General features: G+C 49.1%; 4 protein-coding genes, 1 non-coding gene and 1 pseudogene across 5 annotated transcripts; 3 read left to right on the forward strand and 3 right to left on the reverse strand.

Annotated features, from left to right (window-relative positions):
• Positions 1 to 2,164: 2,164 nt before the first annotated feature.
• Positions 2,165 to 3,792, reverse strand: LOC120693241 (G-type lectin S-receptor-like serine/threonine-protein kinase At1g34300). Its single transcript, XM_039976651.1, has one exon. It carries the CDS (start codon positions 3,683 to 3,685, stop codon positions 2,408 to 2,410), a length of 1,278 nt encoding a protein of 425 aa, XP_039832585.1. The 5' UTR covers positions 3,686 to 3,792; the 3' UTR covers positions 2,165 to 2,407.
• A 4,521-nt stretch (positions 3,793 to 8,313) lies between these two features.
• LOC120687614 lies at positions 8,314 to 9,198 on the reverse strand (annotated as a pseudogene).
• A 245-nt stretch (positions 9,199 to 9,443) lies between these two features.
• LOC120691228 (G-type lectin S-receptor-like serine/threonine-protein kinase At1g34300) lies at positions 9,444 to 12,605 on the forward strand. The gene has a single exon (XM_039974252.1). It carries the CDS (start codon positions 9,753 to 9,755, stop codon positions 12,312 to 12,314), a length of 2,562 nt encoding a protein of 853 aa, XP_039830186.1. The 5' UTR covers positions 9,444 to 9,752; the 3' UTR covers positions 12,315 to 12,605.
• Positions 12,606 to 13,345: 740 nt separating this feature from the next.
• TRNAQ-UUG lies at positions 13,346 to 13,417 on the forward strand. Its single transcript has one exon. It is a non-coding gene; the product is annotated as a tRNA-Gln (tRNA).
• A 17-nt stretch (positions 13,418 to 13,434) lies between these two features.
• LOC120691231 lies at positions 13,435 to 21,206 on the reverse strand. The gene is made up of 11 exons (XM_039974255.1): positions 20,782 to 21,206; positions 20,529 to 20,649; positions 20,245 to 20,330; positions 19,602 to 20,007; positions 16,658 to 16,758; positions 16,512 to 16,578; positions 16,024 to 16,251; positions 15,230 to 15,636; positions 14,954 to 14,987; positions 14,639 to 14,711; positions 13,435 to 14,352 (listed from the first exon to the last, which is right to left on the reverse strand). The coding sequence occupies exons 1-11, from the start codon at positions 21,165 to 21,167 to the stop codon at positions 14,102 to 14,104; spliced, it is 2,160 nt and encodes a 719-aa protein (XP_039830189.1). The 5' UTR covers positions 21,168 to 21,206; the 3' UTR covers positions 13,435 to 14,101.
• Positions 17,414 to 19,555, forward strand: LOC120691229. The gene has a single exon (XM_039974253.1). It carries the CDS (start codon positions 17,856 to 17,858, stop codon positions 19,002 to 19,004), a length of 1,149 nt encoding a protein of 382 aa, XP_039830187.1. The 5' UTR covers positions 17,414 to 17,855; the 3' UTR covers positions 19,005 to 19,555.
• Positions 21,207 to 22,149: the final 943 nt, after the last annotated feature.

Raw genomic sequence — 22,149 nt, forward strand, 5'->3', positions numbered from 1 at the left:
ACAAGGCGACCCTCTTTCTCCTGTAAATTTCAATTTGGTGGCAGATATGTTGGCTGTCCTAATTGAAAGGTCTACAAAGCTTGATCACTTCAGAGGCTTAGTACCTCACCTTGTGGAAGGAGGGCTCTCAGTCCTCCAATATGCGGATGACACAATCCTCTTTATGGAAGATGATTTAGATAAGGCTAAGAACTTGAAGGCAGTTCTATATGCTTTCGAAAAATTATCTGGGCTAAAAATCAACTTTCCATAAAAGTGAACTGTTTTGTTTCAGGGAGGCAAAAGAAAAGGTCGATGCATATGTAGCTATGTTTGGGTGCAAGGAAGGTGTGGTACCTTTCAGGTACTTGGGCATTCCCATGAGCCACTGTAAGCTTTAAATAAGGACTGGGGGATCATCGAAGAAAGATTTTAGAAAAAAACTTAGTAGCCGGAAGGGCAAGATGTTGTCGGCAGGAGGAAGAATAGTGCTAATCAATTCGGTGCTTTCAAGCTTACCAATGTTTATGTTGTCTTTTTTTAGAATACCTAAAGGTGTTCTAAGGAAATTAGATTATTACAGGTCTAGATTTTTTTTTGGCAATGTGATGGACATAAGAAAAAAATATAGATTGGCCAAATGGTCCATTCTTTGTAAACCAAAGAGTGTTGGTGGGTTGGAGATTATGAACTTGGACACGCAAAACAAATGCTTATTGAGCAAGTGGCTGTTTAAACTCTTAAATGAGGAAGGCCTATGGCAAGATTTGCTTAGGAAGAAATACCTAAAAAATAAAACTTTGTCCCAGGTGGAAAAGAGGCAGGGTGACTTGCAATTTTGGAGTGGACTGATGGAAGTTAAAAAAGATTTTCTGGAAAGGGATCGGTTTGTTGTGCATGAGGGCAACTAGGTTAGGTTTTGGTAGGACTTTGTGGATTGGAAATAAGCCTTTGATGAAACAATTTCCATCCCTGTATAACATAGTAAGGAATAAACATGTCACTGTTGCCAAAGTACTAAGTACAAATCCTATAGGGATTTCTTTTAGAAGAACTTTATCTGGGAGTAACTTGGACCTGTGGCATAAACTGGTTGGAGAGGTAGCATGTGTACAGCTTGATAACCACAAGGATGATTTTTCCTGGTGCTTGAGCAAAACGTTTACGGTAGGCTCTATGTACAAGGACCTAATCAAAGGGACTGGGTTGCCAGCCGAATGCTGTGCTTGGAAAGTGAAGCTTCCACTCAAGATAAAAGTCTTTCTTTGGTATCTAAAACAAGGAGTCATTCTAACTAAAGATAACCTTGTTAAGAGAGAATGGAAAGGAAGTGTGCAATGCTGTTTTTGTAGTAATAATGAAACTATTCAGCACTTGTTTTTTGATTGTCATCTGGCACGCTTGATGTGGAATATAGTTAGTATGTCTTTTGGCATTCAACCACCTTGTAGTATTGCAAACCTCTTTGGTTCTTGGCTTAAGAGTTTCCCCTTTAAGTTGAGAAATCAGGTGTTAATTGGTACTGCAGCCTTGTGTTGGGCATTGTGGTTGTGTCGTAATGACGTGGTTTTTCAAAGATCAAAAACTAATTCTTGTCTGCAGGTGATCTTCAGAGGGACACACTGGATACGGTGCTGGGCGCTCCTTTCTAAAGAGGAAGAGAAACTCCGACTGTTAAGTGAATGCCAGAGGTTGGAGATCACAACTATGGACGTCTTGAACAAAGCTAGGTGGAACATCTTCAAGAGAATTGATAACTAGAATCTGTTTAGATCTTGTTGTTGTCTCTTTGTATGCTGCAGGGTAGTCTCTCTTTTAGTTGTAAGCGATCAGAAGCTTGATTGCGGGGACTGGATTTTTATCCTTAATCTAAAAAAAAGTATTTGCACGAATTTCACACATAGTGGAAGATGGAGAACAAAAACAAAAAATATATAGGATTAGCGAGTGCAACCAGCCCACCCCCACCCATCCGGCCGGGTTTTAGTCCCTCACAGAGCCCATGTGCTTTGCGCTACATGGTGGGCCGTTCACGGTGAACCGGTGTTCGTTTCCCCACGTGGTCACAAGGCCCAGTTTTGGTTTTTGAAGTTGTAACTGGGCCGGCCGAGGAGGGGAGGAGGAGGAAAGACAAGCCGCATTCATGGGCCCAGTCTGAGATCCACCAAGAACAGCCTCCTGGATGTTACGTGTAACATGTCACGTGTAAATTTTTTATTAATTAATGACAGTGTAAAAAATAGGGTGCCCGTGTCAGTGACACCTTATAACACCTGAATGTTATTCTAGTACAATGGTATATCTAATCTGAGCCATAGATCTCAAAGATGGACGGATGGAAAATTATGTGTTGGGAGCCCTAAAACACGCAGATCGATGCTCAGTCACTCCCGTTATTTATATCGGTGCTCTCTTCAGGATTTGAAGCTCAGCGAGACGGCGGCGATGGCGGGTTGGGTATCCCGGGGAAGCACACCTTGACGAAGGACGTGCTCGGCAGCGCGGGCGACTGGTAAGCGCTCACGAAGTTGGAGACCTTGAGGAAGCATTGGCCCGACCCGTCGGAGAGCGCGGTGGACGCCACGCAGGACCGGCCGGCCAGACAATTGAGCCGGCAGGCGGTGATCCCGACGAAGAACGTCTCGGTGGTGATGGCCTCCGGCGGGTAGGTGAGGAACTGTGTGTGGTCGAGCTGGAGCATGGTGGAGTTGCCGGGGCAGCTCTGGAGGTCGACCGTGCGCCTGCAGCCGTCGCGGGGGTTGACGGGGTTGCTCAGCTCGAAGTTCCGCGACGGGCACCCGCACACCGGCGACGTGCCGTTGTAGCTGCACACGCCCATGTTGCCGCAGTAGCCGAACACCTGGCACTGGTCCGCCACCGCCGACCACTGCTCCGTCGCCGCGCCGCTGCCGCGCGCCGCGCTGTAGGCGCGGAAGTTGCCGTCCGCGTCCAGCCGCACGAACCGCATCATGTCGCCGCTCTCGCCGTAGTTGCTGCTGTACGCCACCACCACCGGGGACGCCAGCTGCCCGTCGGTCAGCGACACGATGCCGTTGGTCTGCATCGTGAGCGTCGGCGAGCTCAGCGTCTTGCTCCGGGTGGAGGGCGTGGTGTAGTAGCCCTCGTTGAAGTAGGTGACGGTGTTGGCGCTGCTGGTCCACCTGAGCGTGAGGTTGCCGGAGCTCTTGTCGACGGCGAAGACGTAGCGGCCGGAGGTGAGGTTCATCCCCGAGGTGAAGTTCTGCGACATGACCACCGTGTCCGTAGGGTGGTCGAACGACTGCCATAGGATGGCCGTCGAGTTCTTGAGCACGAGGTTGCCGCTCTCCTGGACGGCCGCGGCGGCGACGCCCTGGCCGCCGGTGTTGGACGACCAGAGCACGGCCCCGGATCCGTTGACGAGCTGGAGGTCGCCGTTGGACGTGAGGCGGAGCGAGCCCCTGGAGTCAATGGCGGCGCCGGCGCCCGCGGACCAGACGGGGACGCCGCCGGCGTAGGTGATGGCGGCGACGAAGTGCGACGGGGCGGTCGGGGATGGCGTGAACAAGATCGAGAAGGTGTTGTTGGGTGACGACCACGACGCCGAGTTGCGCGGCGAGAGGGTGGACCCCAGCGGGATGTCCGCGCCATGGGACAGCAGCGGGGGGAGGAGTAAGAAGCAGCAGAGGAGAGCAAGGTCCCCGGGATGTTGCTGCAAAGTTCTCATCTTTTCAGCGACCCGGGCTATTGCAGCGGCAGAGATAAGAGAAGAGAACTACTCAAGGCAGCAAAAAGCACCTCCCTCTCCCATTGCCATGGCGTCTTCTCTTCTCTGAAATCGGTGAGATATATGTAGCATTCGAGGCTGAATGGCACGAGGAGACAATTGTTCAGGGTTGACTGTTCTATTGTCTTGCTACCTGGGTTGACTGTTCTAGTTGTGGTTGGACCAAAAAGAGACGAGTCCTGACAAAAGAAAATTCCTCCAATCTGTATCTTAGCAGGAGCATTTTTTTCTATTTTTTGAAAATACAAGCAGGAGCACTCTGTATAGATTTCTAGAAGATCACGGTGTGTACGCTCAAGACCCGACCGGGTCTACACACACACACGCACAAACACCAAGAAAGGAATGGCACGACAGTTGTACCAATGAACAGTCCGTGCCTACACCTTACAGGCGTCCACGAACTCTACATTTGGTATTGGTACACAGCCAAAGGCGGGAGGAAGAATTCAAGATCGACAGAACAGAGACGGAGAATAACCAATTCAGAGAGAATATTCAGCGAAAATTCTACGATTGGTCGATACCGTCCTTGGAGCATTTGACGGAGTGTTGAACTTGATCTGTGATGAAGTTTGGTGAGCTGAGGAGGCTGAGTTCGTCTTCAAGCTTGTAGCTGTGGACACGTGAGCAACATTTGTTCGTCGCTCATTGTTTTGTTTTGACTATGGGCGCTCATTCTGCTCAGATTTCTGATGCTCGCGATCAGGTTGTAGAGAGAGTACGTTGTTCCTAGGATGGAAGTATCATAATCAGATATATGGACACTATGTGTTCAAACCAGAATTTTTAATTGTTTGGAATTTATGGTCCGCTAAAGTGGAAGTTTCTTGCAATGCTACTCCAAACAAAAACAGAACACTTTTATCCGTCTTCTTTGTTCGTTCAAACACTCGACCAAGACGGTTACAGGTCGGTATGCTACTCGAGTATTTTTTTTTCTATTTTGTCTGTCACTCGATTTTTCTGTTCCGTCAGTCGAGCTCGTCACTCAGCCGCAGCTCGAGCCCGTTTCTTGTGATTATTTCCGGCCCATTAGTGAATATGGCCCAATAGTACATATGCACTTCTTTTGGTCTGCAATTCCGTTTCGAGCTTGTCAGCTTGACCATGGCATGGGTCCGCTCGTGCTAGGCACACCTAAGTACATCACAGAATTTGTCTACGTATCAATTTAATCATCAGAAAGCGTGAAACAGTAGCATAAATGTAAAACGTTATTCTAATGATCACTCGAACGTCTTTTACCGTCATCAATTAATTGTTAGCTTTTGGGCAGTTTTATCCGAGCCTAAACATGGTTTGGTTTGATGGGTTTCCTCATACGGTCGTGATGTAACCTGCCCGACCAACGCAACAACGTGGACCCATTTTACTAACATTCAACAGCGAAACTGCTAACGAGTTACGTCGCGATCGCTGCCTCCTCGTACAGCTGTTGTTGTGTCTGCGCTGATTGTGTTTTTACGGAGATTTCGACCGGAATTTTATGTGGTGTTGTCCGGCGCTATTTCGATTGTTGCCACATATATTTTCAATCGATTTTGTATGTTTCTTGTTGCTTGAAGAATCGATTGATTTTCTTTGTGTTGTCACCCAATTTTCATATCCTATCCTTGCTACGTGACTTTTCTATTGGTTCAAAATTCAAGTGGTATATACAGAAACGAAATTTAGTCGATTGGTACCTAGTCGTCATCACTCCCTGCCTTTGTTTCCGCACGCTTGCACTTGCACAGGGCCCAATTTTTGTTTGAAGCCGTAAATGGGCCGTATTAGGAGAAAAGACACACGGCTGCCGGCATCATTGGACCGCTTGCGGCCCAGTCTGAGATTAATTTATCAAACACTCCGATTCCCCGCCACAAACGCGTTCTTTTCCTCCGTTTCCAACATTGTTATTGATCTTGACTTGTTCCTTTGGCCGTGCCTGTTTTTTTGTCTTGCAATAAAGAAAAGTCTCCGTAGACCGTACAAGTTTGTGTCTGTTTTCATTGTTGCGGATAGTGATGTACCAGTCGGTGTTGCTGGAGTCGAAAATGTGCAAAATGCCATTGTATTTCTTTGAAGAAGAAAACACCAAAAGTCGAATTCGTTGACACCTCTAAAGTCTCGGCGCGGACAGCCAGATATAATTGTCCCTTTTTGCTTCTAAGTGTATATATATATATATATATATATTCTTTCATCGAGGGATCATATTAGAAATAATAAATAATGAAAAATATTTCATCAACAGTACCTTTGAAAATGGCAGAAACAAATAAAGAGTACAATCACGCATACATGTGTGTTATTTTTGCTTTCGAATGTTCTAACGATTGATGCATATAAAAGTATTTATAACTGTTAGAAGTTTTATTTAAAAGACAGAAAAAATTTGCCTGAGGTTATGCTTCGTTTGTCTAAAAGGTATTTGCTTGTGTCTGGCATATAAGTTAGTATGCTGATAAATTGTTACTAAGAGTATTATTTGTGTAATATTTTGCTGGCGTGTAGATTTTGATGGATAGCATTATTAACATACATGTTAAAACTATCTCACGCAAAAACAATGTTAAAAGAGGAACGAAGATAGCATCGTAGCAGACATGATACAGTTCTCCAACGACCATCCTAATACTTGGTGACCCATCGATCTGTCATTATGCGGTGCCCCTATTTAATCCGATTCTGGAGTATCATGTGAACCCACCTGCCGTCCCCATTAGTTTTTTTTTTAGCATGCCGTCCCCATTAGTTATGCAGAGATAGTCAACCAGGGAAGAGAAAAACAATAGCAGTATTCGGTAGTGTTTCAAGTTTTTTTCAGACTGCTCCAAGATCATGGTATGCATACCACATGGGTAGCGCTCTAGTATACGTAATAATTGTCATTGGAGTGTTTATGATTTTGTTTATCAAATTTAGACGGTGTACATCCCACCATGCGGAGATCAGGGGTACGACATTTTATCCACTCAATATAATACTCTTGAATTTTAATAGAACTTTCTTATAAAAGGTTCATAGTATGCAATAAAACCCAAAAGGGAATACTGAGCTGAGCTCTTCTCGTCTGAAAAAAAAAACAGAAAGGAGGCAGCAACATGGGTAGGTCTAACGTCTAAGCCGCCCATGTTGACCTTGACCCACCGATCCACCACAGAAACCAGTCCAGGCTGCACGGCTGCACCTGGTCAAGACTCATCACGGCCGTCGGTAGTGCCTTGGATGGCCCATGATTGCGCCATCCGATCCGAGAGACTGTCGTCTGTAAATCTCACCCGTCGACGTACCGTGCAGCTACCGTAACACTGTCGTCTGTCTTGAGCGTACAAGAGCCTGGTCTACTTGATGCCCCCCTGATCAGAGAACAATTCGAAAAGTCCATGACGTCCCTGATGCTTTTCCCCTTGCCCCTGATCATCTGTTCTGTTCTTGGTCGAAACACAACTGCGTAGAAGTCTAGAATAGTCAACCCCGAACGATTGTTCATCTGTTTGCGCCACCATTTTGAACTGTTGATATTGGTCCCGGTATAAAAGCATGGCCTAATGGTCTGTCAAAGCTGCCTACTACTACAAGAATTGGGAGGTTCGATTTGACATTTTGACCCAGCAATAATTTTTTTCTTTGGCCGTGTTTTTTTTGCCAGAGAAAAATTTCGCGAAAACTTTTTACATCTTTGATCACTAATTTAGAGTATTAAATAAAGTCTAATTACAAAATCACCTCCAAAACCTCGCGTGTAAATCGCGAGACGAATCTAATGAGATCTTTGATCGCGTGATTAGAGAATGATTACTGTAGCATCACTGTGGCAAATCATCAATTAATTATCGTCATTAGATTCGTCGCAAAAAGTTACATCTATCCTTGAAAAAATTTTGCAAATAGATTTTATTTAATACTCAATGCGGACATTTATCTTGTTTTATAATTTTAATTTGACAGCAAATCAAACACGGCCTTTGTTGTTTTTAGGCAAGTTTCTTCCAGGAGCTAGGCAATGCGCGTCACTGTCACTATCGCTCTAGACGTTTGGACATTTCCAATCCTCAATGTCTCACTTGCCAGCCATGACTACTTCTACTTGTGTTGTGTCAACACAAATTCATCCCCTCTGCTCCCAAATAGGGAAAATTGGCTGGGGGACACCATTGGAGTGTGGCTTTTGCTCTGAGCTACTGAAAAATATTGTCTTTGCCCAAAGACACTAAAATTGTGTGGCCATTTGCCACAACACATCGCCGTTGCCTCCCGTCTCCCTCGCGTCACTGCCGCCGCGCCTCCATCCTCTTCCTCCTCCTGCTCGCAGTACCCGCGGGTATGGCTGCTGCCGGCGGTGAGGAGGAGGAGCCCGCCGCCCCTTCTTGCTGCCTCCGTTCCGCTGTGGGTCCTACACTGCCTCTGTTCCGCCATCACCCCTCGCCGCCGCTGCCGCCGGCGATGGGGAAGAGGAAGAAGGGCAAAGCCACCACGGGACCCCACGAGAACCCCGACCTCGCGCCACATTCCCAGCCCACCACCACCTCCACGCCCGAGCGCAAGCGCCAGCAGCCGCGAGACCGTGCCCCGGCCACCGGCTCCGACTCCGAGCCGGATCCCTCGCCGTCGTCCTCGCCGGGCTCGGTGCGGCGCCTCATCGAGCCCTACTCGAGGCCCCGCCTCCTCGCCATCCTGGCGCAGGCGGCTGCGGCCCGTCCGGCGGCGGCGCCAGGCGGCGGGTGTACGTGACCAATGTCGCGCCGGACGCCAGCGCGGAGCCGCTTCACCTTCATCTCCTCCTCGAAGGCGCTGAAGAACTCCTCCCTGACGGCGCGGGAGGCGGAGACCTCGAACTCCTGGCTGAGGAACGCGATCTTCATGTTCTCCCTGGCCTTGACGACGGCGCCGCCGTCGGGCTCCTCGAGCCCCGCGATGATGCAGAGCCGCGTTGTCTAGCCGGCGCCGTTCACGCCGACGAGCCCCACCTTCTCGCAGCGCTGCGCCTCCCAGGACACGTCCTTGAGCACCGTGGCGCCCTTGTAGGACTTGGAGATGCCCTCCAGCCGCACCCCCGACGGGATGCTCGACACGCCGCTGCTGCCGCCCGACCGCTTCTTCTTGTCGGTGCCGGCGGCGGAGGGGTCCAAGGAGGATGAGGAGAGGAGGGAGGAAAGGTCCTGGCTTTTCGCATCCGCCTCTTCCGTAGTGGTGGTGGTGGAAGTGGATGGAGAGGATGAGGTGGTGAGGCGGCAGTGGAGGGGAGCATGGCGGCGACGGCGGAGGCGGCGGGAGGTGGGGACGGAGCGGGATGGGGAAGGAGGCGAGGGGAGGAGCGACGAATTGAGGCGGAGGGAGCGGAGCTTGTGGGAGAGGATGTCCATGGCCGCCCATGGGAGTGCTTGGTGGAGGCGGGGCCTCTCTCTGCTCTGATTCTTGGTTCCGTAGCCAGGGGAGTGTATGGGAGAGGAAGGAGGCGCGGCGGCGGCAGCAAGAAGGGGCGGCGGGCTCCTCCTCCTCACCGCCGGCAGCAGCCGCACCTGCGGGTACTGCGAGCAGGAGGAAGAGGATGGAGGCGCGGCGGCAGTGACGCGAGGGAGACGGGGGGCAACGGCGATGTGTTGTGGCAAATGGCCACACAATCTTAGTGTCTTTGGGCAAAGACAATATTTTTCAATGGCTCGGAGCAAAAGCCACACTCCAACGGTGTCCCCCAGCCAATTTTCCCTCCCAAATATCCTCTCTCTCTCTTCCGGTCTTCCTCTCCCCAGTTCCACTAGCCCCCGGGTAGCCCAACACAAATCCATCCCCTCTGCTCCCAAATATCCTCTTCCCCCTCGTGCCAAGACCGGACTCACAGCCTGGATTTCTCCATCTCTCCACAATTGCAGAGGAGAGGAGAAGACGCCATGGCCCCTGGCAGAGGGAGGTGGGTTTTGCTGCCTTGATTAGCTTCTTCCCTAGTCTCTACCTCTCTGTCCGCAATCGCCATCCGAGAAAGGGAGTGGAGCCAGCCGCACCGCGCCGAATCGCCGGAAAGATGCGGCCTTTGGGGCAAAAGCGCGGGGACCTTGCTCTCCTCTGCTGCGTCGCGCTCCTCCTCCCGCTTCTGTCCCATGGCGCGGACATGCCGCTGGGGTCGACCCTCTCGCCGGGGAACTCGACGTCGTGGACGTCGCCCAACAACACCTTCTCGCTCTCCTTCACGCCGTCCCCGATCTCCCCGTCGCTCTTCGTCGCCGCCATCACCTACGCCGGCGGCGTCCCCGTCTGGTCCGCGGGCAACGGCGCGGCCGTTGACTCCGGGGGCTCGCTCCGCCTCTCGTCCAACGGCGACCTCCAGCTCGTCAACGGATCTGGGGCCGTCCTCTGGTCGTCCAACACCGGCGGCCAGGGCGTCGCCGCCGCGGCCGTCCAGGAGAGCGGCAGCCTCGTGCTCAAGAACTCGACGACCACCCTGTGGCAGTCGTTCGACCACCCTACGGACACGGTGGTCATGTCGCAGAACTTCACCTCGGGGATGAACCTCACCTCCGGCCGCTACGTCTTCGCCGTCGACAAGAGCTCCGGCAACCTCACGCTCAGGTGGACCAGCGGCGCCAACACCGTCACCTACTTCAACAAGGGCTACAACACGTCCTTCACGGGGAACAGGACGCTGAGCTCGCCGACGCTCACGATGCAGACCAACGGCATCGTGTCGCTGACCGACGGGCAGCTGGCGTCCCCGGTGGTGGTGGCGTACAGCAGCAACTACGGCGAGAGCGGCGACATGATGCGGTTCGTGCGGCTGGACGCGGACGGCAACTTCCGCGCCTACAGCGCGGGGCGCGGCAGCAACACGGCGACGGAGCAGTGGTCGGCGGTGGCGGACCAGTGCCAGGTGTTCGGCTACTGCGGCAACATGGGCGTGTGCAGCTACAACGGCACGTCGCCGATGTGCGGCTGCCCGTCGCGGAACTTCCAGTTCAGCAACCCGTCCAACCCCCGCGACGGCTGCACGCGCACGGTCGACCTCCAGAACTGCCCCGGCAACTCCACCATGCTCCAGCTCGACAACACGCAGTTCCTCACCTACCCGCCGGAGATCACCACCGAGCAATTTTTCGTCGGGATCACCGCCTGCCGCCTCAACTGCCTCTCCGGCGGCTCCTGCGTGGCGTCCACCGCGCTCTCCGACGGGTCGGGCCTCTGCTTCCTCAAGGTCTCCAACTTCGTCAGCGCCTACCAATCGGCCGCGCTGCCGAGCACGTCCTTCGTCAAGGTCTGCTTCCCCGGGGTACCCAACCCGCCTCCAGACGCCTCGGCCTCGTCCTCGCGCCGCGGCTCCGGCGTCCGCGGCTGGGTCGTCGCGGTCGTGGTCCTGGGCGCCGTGTCCGGGCTGGTGCTCTGCGAGTGGGCGCTGTGGTGGTTCTTCTGCCGGCACAGCCCCAAGTACGGGCCGGCGTCGGCGCAGTACGCGCTGCTGGAGTACGCGTCGGGCGCGCCGGTGCAGTTCTCCTACCGCGAGCTGCAGCGGTCGACCAAGGGGTTCAAGGAGAAGCTGGGCGCCGGCGGGTTCGGAGCCGTGTACCGCGGCGTTCTGGCGAACCGGACGGTGGTGGCGGTGAAGCAGCTGGAGGGGATCGAGCAGGGCGAGAAGCAGTTCCGGATGGAGGTGGCGACCATCAGCAGCACGCACCACCTCAACCTCGTCCGCCTCATCGGCTTCTGCTCCGAGGGCCGCCACCGCCTGCTCGTCTACGAGTTCATGAAGAACGGCTCGCTGGACGCGTTCCTCTTCGGCGACGCGCCGGGGGGCAAGATGCCGTGGCCGACGCGCTTCGCCGTCGCCGTGGGCACGGCGCGCGGCATCACCTACCTGCACGAGGAGTGCCGCGACTGCATCGTGCACTGCGACATCAAGCCCGAGAACATCCTCCTCGACGAGCACTTCAACACCAAGGTCTCCGACTTCGGGCTCGCCAAGCTCGTCAACCCCAAGGACCACCGCCACCGCACGCTCACCAGCGTGCGCGGCACCAGGGGGTACCTGGCGCCGGAGTGGCTCGCCAACCTGCCCATCACGGCCAAGTCCGACGTCTACAGCTACGGGATGGTCCTGCTGGAGATCGTCAGCGGCCACCGCAACTTCGACATCTCGGAGGAGACCGGCCGGAAGAAGTTCTCCGTGTGGGCGTACGAGGAGTACGAGAGGGGCAACATCTTCGGCATCATCGACAAGAAGCTGCCCGGGGAAGACGTCGACATGGTCCAGGTGGAGCGCGCGCTGCAGGTGAGCTTCTGGTGCATCCAGGAGCAGCCGGCGCAGCGGCCGTCCATGGGCAAGGTGGTGCAGATGCTGGAAGGGATCATGGACCTCGAGAGGCCGCCGCCGCCCAAGTCGTCGGACAGTTTTCTGAGCACCACCACAGGCACAACCGGCAGCAGCAGTGGCATCACCACGAGCATGGTCTCGACTATCGCCTCGTCGGCCCCGGTCGTGCCGACGACCTCGCCCAACTTGGAGCAGGAGATGGCGCTGGGCCGCTCGACGTCGGCCATGAACCGTGAGAGGGTGTCGCGGCAGCTGCTGTCGCCGCAGCCGTATATGACGATGTGAGGTGCGGCGAATCATCCATGGCGGATCATCTCCATTGGAAGGAAGAGAGAAATGTACAGATTATACAGCGGTTAGGGAATTGATTTTCTGAATTTGCTCTAAGATCTGGCTGATCTTGTTTTGGCCATACTGCATATGTACGTGTAAGTAGCAAGATTGGGCACAACTTGATATTGGGCATTGTAATTTGTACAAATAATCGAGATGAGACGATATATTGTAGGCAGCATGGACGGCAGTTTCGTTTCTTCAGAAACAGATGCAGGGTCATGCCTGAACTTCTGAATTTCATCCAGCTCGTTCCGTCTATTTAGGAAGGTTCGGAGCAGCTCTCGATGCTGATCTCTGTTGACTGTCACTACACTACAGTATACTGTTGCAGGTCCAGGTCTTCTTGGAGCATGAGCAGGATCTTGCAACAAACATCTCCGTCAGCTTTTTATGTGGTTCAATGCTTTGGCCCCATGATCACATCCCCCATCAAGCTTTTTTTTTTGTTGAAAAGTCATCCCCCATCAAGTTGCGTCCAAACCTTGGAAGGAAGACGCCAGCCATCTTGTCCTTGCGCCATCCCTGCAATTTGACATGTGATTAAGGCATGTTATCAAGTTCCCCCAAGATTTATGAAGGCACGGCACATCGCAGCTGCCTCTACTTGCTTTCAGTTCACAAGTTTGGATGAAGAGGACTTGTGGTTACATCCGCCGCCGCACCGAACGTTCTTCAGGACTGCGGTCTGATTGGAGCGTATAAATTTCGAAGTCGTCGCCCTCAGCCCTCAGTGTGTGTTGCAGGCCCCGTTCCTCGCGCACGTGCTCTGAAAAATGCTACCGAAACCAACAGGGATCTTCATCGCAACTTCGTCAGTCTTTCTTCCGAGGCAGACGCAGGATGGGGAGTCATCACCACGCAAGTCCATGACTCCATGCTCGTCTGAACAGTTCGGCTATAGGTATAGCCAAGGCCAGGAATTCTCTTCGGGAGATCCAACTTCGTACTTATAGTTAATTTCAAACCACGCAGACAGAAACGGTTCCATAGTGTAGTGGTTAGCACTCCAGACTTTGAATCTGGCGACCTGGGTTCGAATCCCGGTGGGACCTCTTTTTTTTTTCTTCCATTTTTTTTGATCCAATTTCCCTTTCTTCAAGCTATATCCAAGACAAACATCATAAGAAAAATTAACTTCTTTTAAATTCTGTTTGATAATCTAGCCTCACAGAATAGCCAAACACCTAAGCATAATTTGCCACATTAAAGCAAACCATCATGTCCCCTTGTTGACGAACGTCCTCATCAGCTCCTTACCTTTCTCGCCATGAAGCAGGGAACACCGAATGTAACTGCGCCTGACAGACTAATGTAACCGTGCTGATTGAAACAAAAGGCCAAAAGGGTCAAGTCAACTGACATGATCGATAACAAGCAGCCGACCAACCTGTGAACATGATTTAATCCAACAGTTGACCACCTACTTTGAAAGGAGGAGCTTACTCAAAACAGCTTTGGACAGGTATACGAGTTCAACACCCCATTGTGCTTAGTGGTCAAATCAACGGTTCAATTTGACTGCAACAAAGCTGTGCATAGTTGTCAACACTTCTAGATAAATGAAAAGTGTTGCCCGTTGGTAACTTCAGCATGGGTTAATTCAGGGTTAGGAGCATTGCAAATTTTCTGTACACAATTTACAGCATCTTTGACGGACTGCTTCCAGAGCGCCTCCAAACGCGGAAAAAGAATTGAGTTGATAATGACACATCCTTTCATTTTCGAAGCTTATTAATCTAGTATTCCACCCAGTTCACATCCAAATCCTTCAGCTTCAGGAGCCATTTCTGTGCATCTGGGGACATGTTGGCTCTATCAGGTTTGATTCCATGCTTCTTTGTCATACCACTGCCAGCTTGTGATTCAGACTGCCTCTCATCATCTGAGTCAGCTCGCCTTCTAGGACGTCTTAGTTCAAGAGAAAGAAGGCGCGAAACCTCCTGCACCCCACCCCATTTTTCCAATGCCCGAGCAATGTCGTAACGACCTACCAACAATAACAAAAAAAAGGAAATCATTTGAAAAGCCAGATAAGGAAACACCACGACACCAATTGTAACTTGCACTGTTGCACATCTAAGCTGATAACATGAAACATTCGTCCGTTTTCGAATTTCGAGTAATGATGTTGCACAGCTAAATGCATTTGTGCTAAAATGAATACCTTAGAATAACATAGTGACAGGGCTACAGATATCCAATTTTCGAAGACAGTCAGTCCTGAACTAAACTTAGTAATTGATTTAGAGTGCCAGATATAAGTAATTAAGTACCTGCTCTCTCAAAAGATTTCCTACTTGGCATATAAGAAGGATCCATCCCCCAACTCTTCTGGAACCGGCTGATCTGTAGATAGTGATCATATGCGAACGTCAGAAATTGAATACAACATACCACAGTTACAAAATTCAATGGAAAGATGCTAATGGTCATTCACACTAGCAATCTAAGAGGGGCAGGTTTTAACTCTGTGTTTGCAGCACATGGTACAAAGCAATTCAAAGCAAAAAAAATTGTTATGCCTGTAGTCTAGTACTATGATGGATATAAAGCAAGCAGAGGAGGGATCTAAAGATATTCAGTATCACCTCTTCTTGCAAGTTCTCCAGATTATCCCAATAAAAAAACTCGATCGGGGGGGTTGAAACGGTCCCCACCCGTGTTTCATTAAGAGGAAAAGACTGCCTCGGCTCTTAACCCGACCGAGAAACCCCCCGAACCCTGGCCCACCAGCGAGGGGGATTTTTTACCCCGCGGCATCGGAAATTCGCGTTCCCCAGGACTCGAACCCGCGCCGCGGGGGTGCCGCCAGCCCCAGCCGGCCAACTGGTCGTAGGGGCCTTAGGCCCAGATTATCCCAATAACCTCTTGGTTTTCGATTTTTGTAGGAAAGGGAAAGGTTCATTATGCTGGCAATCTTCCTGAACCCACCCATTCGTGTTATTGCCTTCTCGATATCCACCCTTCCATGAGAACGAAGATGCTTTCTCTTAGGCATGAAACCATCCTGACCATAGCTTGCAATGAAATTCTCAAGCTCAGATTTGAGGACTTCAATGTCCTTTTGCAAGCCAGGAACTTTTGGTCTCTGTTTCGTGGAACTGAAGGAGCAAGATACAGAGTCTTCCTCTAATTGCCTGTTTTGTGCAGGAACAATATTTGAGTGTGTTGGTGCATCAGAATGAGTAATGGAGTTGCTACCATCAGCTCCAGCCTTTTCAATATAATCACGTATTGCACACAAGTTTGATGGAAGATCCTCATATATGACCTGGAATAGAATGAAGAAAGCAGTAAATTTGCTTTGTTATCTCATTAAACGTCACAAAAGTGTTCAGTTGAAATAACCATGAAGGCACTGCATATACAATTAATCAAAAGGAGAACATGGAAAAGTTGAGACAGACTATTGTCAACAAGAATTACAAAAGTTTCAGAGATCATGATAACTTTTTTTATTTCCTAGCTATCCTGATATGGTGTCATCATGCAAATATGCAGTAGTATAGAGAAGTAGAACATAATGTTTGCATGTAATCAGTAATAACCAAAACAGAAGATAGGGGCACATAAAGACCTAATCTAGTTATCATTTAAGATACTCATTATAACAAGTGACAAGCTACATGAAAATACCAAAGTGCCTATATAGTTCTACCTCTTCAAGGATGGACTCAGAGAGAAAGGTGTCCTTATGCATCTTAGTCTCAACCATGTACTTCAACAGGGTGTGATGGTCTCCAAGTTGTTCAAAGCGCCATTTCCCTTTGAATGAGTAGAAATCACCCTCAACTTGTTCAAAGCTGATTTCTTGCTCAAGTTTTTCACGAAGATCCATGACAACACGGGCATGAAGGACCATATAAAGTAGGCCTTTGCAACCCTCCTAGAAAAAGGATTTCAAAAGTTAAAAACGCTTGCAAAAGAAAATCACAAAGACTACCAGACTGAATCACATAACTTTCTTTCAGCTAAGCACAGTGAAAACAGCAGTGCAAACCTAAGCCGGAAATTAAAAAAAAAACTGTATATCACGGGAGAACTTTGTATGCTGTAGTAAAAACAATCGACAACCTAACCCAGACATGCTTAAATGATCTATTGGAATCAGTTAACCATGACAAGAGAGATAACCGCATATCCTACCTGCATTAGGCGGACCTTGTTATTTTCACGAAGGACAATCCTACTGATAGCCAGGTTTGGTACGAATCTATCAAATAGCCTTTGTTAGACATACTTGTATTAAAAACTGTGAACTCCAAATATTCTACAAAGATAGAACTACTTACTCAGGTAAATTCTCATATGCCGTGAGAACATTCCATACCTCTCGAACAGGTGCTTTCACAGTGATACTAGCAAAAACACACCTGTGAGCCCCCTCATGTTCCTTCATGAAGACCATATAACAATTCACATGAGAACCAAAAACATTTAGTGGTGTTTCCTTGATAGTTAAGAATCCATTTAGTTCAGAAATATCTTGAAAATTCATGTCTCTAGGCTGATAAGGTACAAGAATACTTATTGGAAACAAAGGTACACGAGCAGATGGGTGGTTCTAGGGGATGAGAATACTAAATTTTTTCACTCCGCTGCAACTGAACGGTATAGAATTAACACAATTTCAAGTCTACAACTCCCTAGTGGTAATTTAGTGGTTGGGCATAATGAAAAAGCAGCCTTACTGTGGGAAGCCTTCAAGGAAAGAATGGGACAAAGTGATAACCCAGAAATGTTATTTGATCTGAGCGCTCTCATCACTGGTTTTCAGAATCTGGATTCCCTGATGGAGCCTTTCACTAAAGAAGAGATTGACGATATTGTTAAGTCCATACCTGCAGACAGAGCTCCAGGACCAGATGGTTTCAATGGTTTTTTCCTCAAAAAATGCTGGCATATTGTAAAGGAGGGTATCTATAAGCTTTGTTTTGATTTCTACAATGGCATAGTGGACTTACAGCCCATCAACAATTCTTATATCACCTTGGTACCGAAGATCAACAATCCTTCCAGGGTCAATGACTACAGGCCAATCTCTCTACTAAACATAGTTCTCAAAATCTTGACTAAGCTTTTGGCAAACCGGCTACAACCTTTTCTTCTAAAGATGGTTCACCAAAACCAGTATGGTTTTATAAGAAACCGAACAATCCAAGATTGTTTAGCTTGGGCCTATGAGTATCTTGCACAATGTCACAAGTCCAAAAAGGAAATTGTGATCCTAAAGCTAGACTTTGAGAAGGCATTTGATAAGATTGAGCATCAGACAATCACTGCCATGCTTAATAGTCTTGGTTTTCCAGAAAAATGGATTGGATGGGTGCAGACTGTCTTGAGATCAGGATCCTCCTCGATTCTTTTAAATGGAACGCCAGGGAAAACTTTTCACTGCAAAAGAGGGGTCAGACAGGGTGACCCCTATCCCCCCTTCTGTTTGTTCTTGCAGCAGAGCTTCTCCAATTTATAGTCAATAGGGCAGCAACTATGGGGCTCCTGTCAAACCCCCTTCATCCTACTTCTGCACATGACTTCCCAGTTGTTCAGTACGCAGATGACACCATCTTGATCATGAAAGCCTCTCAGCAAGAGCTTTTTTGTCTAAAAGGAATCCAGCATTCTTTCTCGGAGTCAACAGGCCTCAAGGTAAATCACAGCAAATCTTGCCTCATCCCCATAAATATTCACCAAGAAAAGGCTGAGCAATTGGCTGCGGTATTTGGATGTCAACTAGGATCTATGCCTTTCACCTACCTTGGCCTACCGATGGGCACAACAAAACCGAAGGTTGAGGATTATGCACCACTGATTTCCAAAGTGGAAAGAAGACTGTCTGCGACCTCCTATTGGCTGTCTACCGCTGGCAAGCTAACCTTAGTTGATGCAGTTCTAACGGCAATGCCGACCTATGCTATGTGCACTTTAAAGCTTCCTGCTACAGTCATCAAAGCCATTGACAGAGCAAGAAAAGATTGCCTGTGGAGAAAGAATGACGGTTCTGGTAAACCCCTAATTGCTTGGTCTAAAGTAACTACTCCCAAGAAAAATGGAGGGCTAGGGGTCAAAAACCTAAGAATCCAAAACCAAGCTTTGCTCATCAAACATCTGCATAAATTTTACAATAAAATGGATGTCCCTTGGGTTCAGCTTGTTTGGACAGCTTACTATGGTAATGGTGCAGTGCCACATGCAACCAGATTGAAAGGGTCTTTTTGGTGGAAGGATGTTATGGAATCTATTGATCATTTCAGAGGGATTGCAGCTCCTTGGACTGGAAATGGGAGTACTTTCCTGCTCTGGCAGGATATCTGGAATGGGCAAATGCTTCAGTCTAAATTCCCCCATTTATTCACTTATGCTACTAACACCAATATCACTCTAGCCACTTATCTGAATAACCAGGACATTCAAGCAAACTTCCAGCTCCCTCTATCTCAAGTGGCAATGGAAGAATTTCACAGTTTCAATGATTACATTCATAGTCAGATGCAAAATTTACAAGGTAATGATGTCTGGACCTACAGCTGGGGCAATGCGATCTACTCTTCACAAAAATTATACAAGAAAGCTTTCACATCAATCACACCACCTGATCCTTTCAGGTGGATCTGGAGGACAAAACTCAGTAAAAAATAAAAGTTTTCATCTGGCTACTTCTCCGAGACAGAATTAATTCTAGAAACCTTCTAAAGAGAAAGCACTTCATTGATGAGAATGAGGAGGCAAACTGTGTGATGTGTCATCCGGCACCAGAAGAAACAACTTATCACCTCGTTTTCCAATGCCCTTTCAGTGAACTTTGCTGGGACTTTCTGCATATTGGCTGGGACCACACTCTAGACTTCTTCCAAACCATGATCAAAGCACAACAGGATTTTGGGCAACCTTTCTTCATGGAGGTTTTCTCTATTGCAGCCTGGGAAATATGGAAGCAAAGAAATGGTTACATCTTTAGAAACAAAATTCCTAGTTTTCAAGCTTGGAAGACTTGCTTCATCGATACCATTAAATGGCAGTTGCTTAGGTGTAAAGAATCAGAGCGTTCTGTAGTGCTAGCGTGGCTAGATTCAATTTAGTTTCCTTCCTTTTTTCATTCAATCCCCTCCCTCTTTCTCTCGGTTTGTACAGTTTCTAACCCTAACTTGTATTCTTTCCTTTTTTAATATATATTTTTTTTTACCACAGTAGGGGTTTTCCCCTTCAAAAAAAAATAACACAAGCGTAGTAAATTACCAAGAGACCATCAAATCTTCGAAGATGGATCTCATCTACCACACAAGGCCTATCAATTCTGCTTGCGGTTCCATATACACCCCATTTGCTAATCAACTCGGAAGAAGGTGAAGGAAGCACACTACTAACACCAGAAGTGGGAGGTGCTTCTTTGAACTTACTAGAAGTAGTCTCAATTGCTGTACTATGGAACTTAAGCTGAGAAGTAGATGATGTCTTTGAATCCACAGCAGAAATTTTTCTCGAACCACATCTTTGATTTTCTAAATAAATCTTTTCAGCTCTAGATGCCAAGGCTCGAAGATTTACAGGAAGATCCGACCTTATAATCCTCTCAAGAAATATTGCCGGGAAGTTAAATCTTGGTATCACGTTAACTTCATACAGCAAAATTGCACTAGAGGACCTGCCAGAAAACCAAAGCAATATAGGTCATATTAGACTTAATATCCTTTGAAATGAAGGGAAAAATGTTTTTCACTCTGGGACAACAAGGGGATGTAAAGATAGATAATGGATGCAATTAAGCTGGATGTTCAGCAAATGAAGAGAAAAAAATAACATACATCTATTTATACCTTTATTAACTGACATCGTGTCCCAATTATCCTCAGAAAAATAATAATAATCTTAAGATGAGTACCTCGGACCCGATCTGATGGACCATTTTCCTTCAAACTTCTTGAAGTCACCATCTACCATTGAGAAATGGAGTTCTCGTCCACTAATCTGAAAGCAGAATTGTTAATGAATAACCGACTAACCGAGTAAGGTAATGTAGCTTGACATACTAGAAAAGAAAGGAAATCCTTCATCATTTCAACTATAACTCGTACAACTAAGAAATATATCAGAGACGAACGCAGCAGCACATCTGCACAACGCTAAGTGAAGAACAACGCATGCTGGCCAGATCAAAGCACGTACGGAATCAGGGACTTCCTGGAGATCCAACACGACGCGCGCCTCGATGTGCCAGTAGAGTGCCCGCTGCAGTCCCCTCTGCTCCAGCCATATCCGCCCTTCGTGCGGGCACGGAATCCTCACGCTGCAATCACGAACAAAATCACCCCAAAAAATTCTCCAATCAGACACCATCAAACGAGCCATCACCATTGTGCAATCAGAATCACAATCCACAGGTGACAAGCTGAGACGAGAGGCACGAGAAAACGCGGACCTCTGGACGAGGTTGGGGATGAAGTCGGCGAGGCGCTCGTAGTCGGTGATGACCTGCCACAGGGTATCGACGTCGGCGGCCACGGCCACGGACGCGAGCACCCGCCGCTCCCGCCACGACACCACGTCGACGTCGCACTTGACGCCGTGCGCCGCGCGGGCCCCGGCCTCCGGCGAGGTCGCGCGGCCGCCAACGTGGTAGTGATCGGCGCCCCAGTGATCCCCGGTGGCGGCGGCAGCCGCGGCGGCGACGGAGCGGCCGGAAGGGCAAGGGCCCCGCGAGAGCGCCGCCGCCGCCGAGCGGAGAGGCGCGCGAGGGTTAGGGCTCGCGCTGGGGTTGAGGATTCCCGGGAGGAAGGAGGCGGCGGGCGAGGCGAGAGCTCTCATCGCTCATGGGCACGGTGACCACTGAGGAGGAGCCGTTGCAGCTCTCCTCGCTCTCGCTGTTTCGAAGGAAGTCGGGAGTCGCTGCCTCGTGGGACCAGCACGTTCGGTCCCACATGTCGGTGCGTGGTGCTGGTCGACGGCGACGAGGGATTGTTTCTGTTGCGACGGGGAGAGGCGAGCGGGCGATGTGTGGCGGGAGGGCCAAGAGGCAGCGCAGCCACCCCACCCGTGGCGCGTGTCCGATGCCTTCTGGTGAAATGAATCTGCTGTGGGGTCGGGACGTCAGTGTAAGGCCCTGGCTTCCATTTGTGGTGGGCGAGTAGAGGGCCGACGTGGCCCGTGCTGCGCCTCCCGTGCCAAAAATCCCCCGACGCCGAGGGCATCGGGCAGGCTTGGCTCGGCCTCTCTCGTTGCGCCCAACCCAACACACAGAGGAGGAGACTGGACTGAAAGAGCTGAACTGAAATTGCAGGGCGCTTTGTTTTGAAGTACTTTCTAGATTGTTCCTCAAATGTCAAGGTTTAAATTCTACCAAAATAACTCAGTGCGATATTTTTTTCTTCAGTGAGTACAGTACATGATCTGTAGTGCACTATACTATACCAGTCATCTCTTCGTTCCAAATACTGTCCTAAGACAAGCATAGCTAATTTTGATATAATTTCTAGAAACATACATTAACATCAACGATACCAGTAAATGTGGCTTTCAATGAAACTAATAATGTGGCTTCAATGCATGTGTGTTTCTTAAACTTAGTCGAAGTTTTTAAAATCTGACTTGATACAAAACTATGATAACCTATAATGAAATGGAGGGATACACTATTATTGATTGTTAGTGTCAGATACTTTGCATGTTACTACTAGTGTGATAATGGCAGGACTAATATAGTTCAGCTTCTATCGTAGCCATCCATTCGAGTTGCATGCTATTCCTTTTGGAAATGTATTAGGTACACTAAAAGATTGGTTTGCACCTG

This window comes from Panicum virgatum, chromosome 9N (genome assembly GCF_016808335.1).
Source record: "Panicum virgatum strain AP13 chromosome 9N, P.virgatum_v5, whole genome shotgun sequence".
Classification (NCBI taxonomy): domain Eukaryota; kingdom Viridiplantae; phylum Streptophyta; class Magnoliopsida; order Poales; family Poaceae; genus Panicum; species Panicum virgatum.

What these genes read in the sequence shown, in the direction of transcription:
- LOC120693241 (XM_039976651.1), bottom strand. Translation starts at nt 3,685, where the DNA reads ATGAGAACTTTGCAGCAACATCCCGGGGACCTTGCTCTCCTCTGCTGC.
- LOC120691231 (XM_039974255.1), bottom strand. Translation starts at nt 21,167, where the DNA reads ATGAGAGCTCTCGCCTCGCCCGCCGCCTCCTTCCTCCCGGGAATCCTC. An exon ending in TCCATCAGATCGGGTCCGAG is followed by an intron (nt 20,008 to 20,244) that starts GTACTCATCTTA and finishes GTTTTCTGGCAG; the next exon opens with GTCCTCTAGTGCAATTTTGC. An exon ending in CTGAGTCCATCCTTGAAGAG is followed by an intron (nt 15,637 to 16,023) that starts GTAGAACTATAT and finishes ATTCTATTCCAG; the next exon opens with GTCATATATGAGGATCTTCC.
- LOC120691228 (XM_039974252.1), top strand. Translation starts at nt 9,753, where the DNA reads ATGCGGCCTTTGGGGCAAAAGCGCGGGGACCTTGCTCTCCTCTGCTGC.
- LOC120691229 (XM_039974253.1), top strand. Translation starts at nt 17,856, where the DNA reads ATGGGGCTCCTGTCAAACCCCCTTCATCCTACTTCTGCACATGACTTC.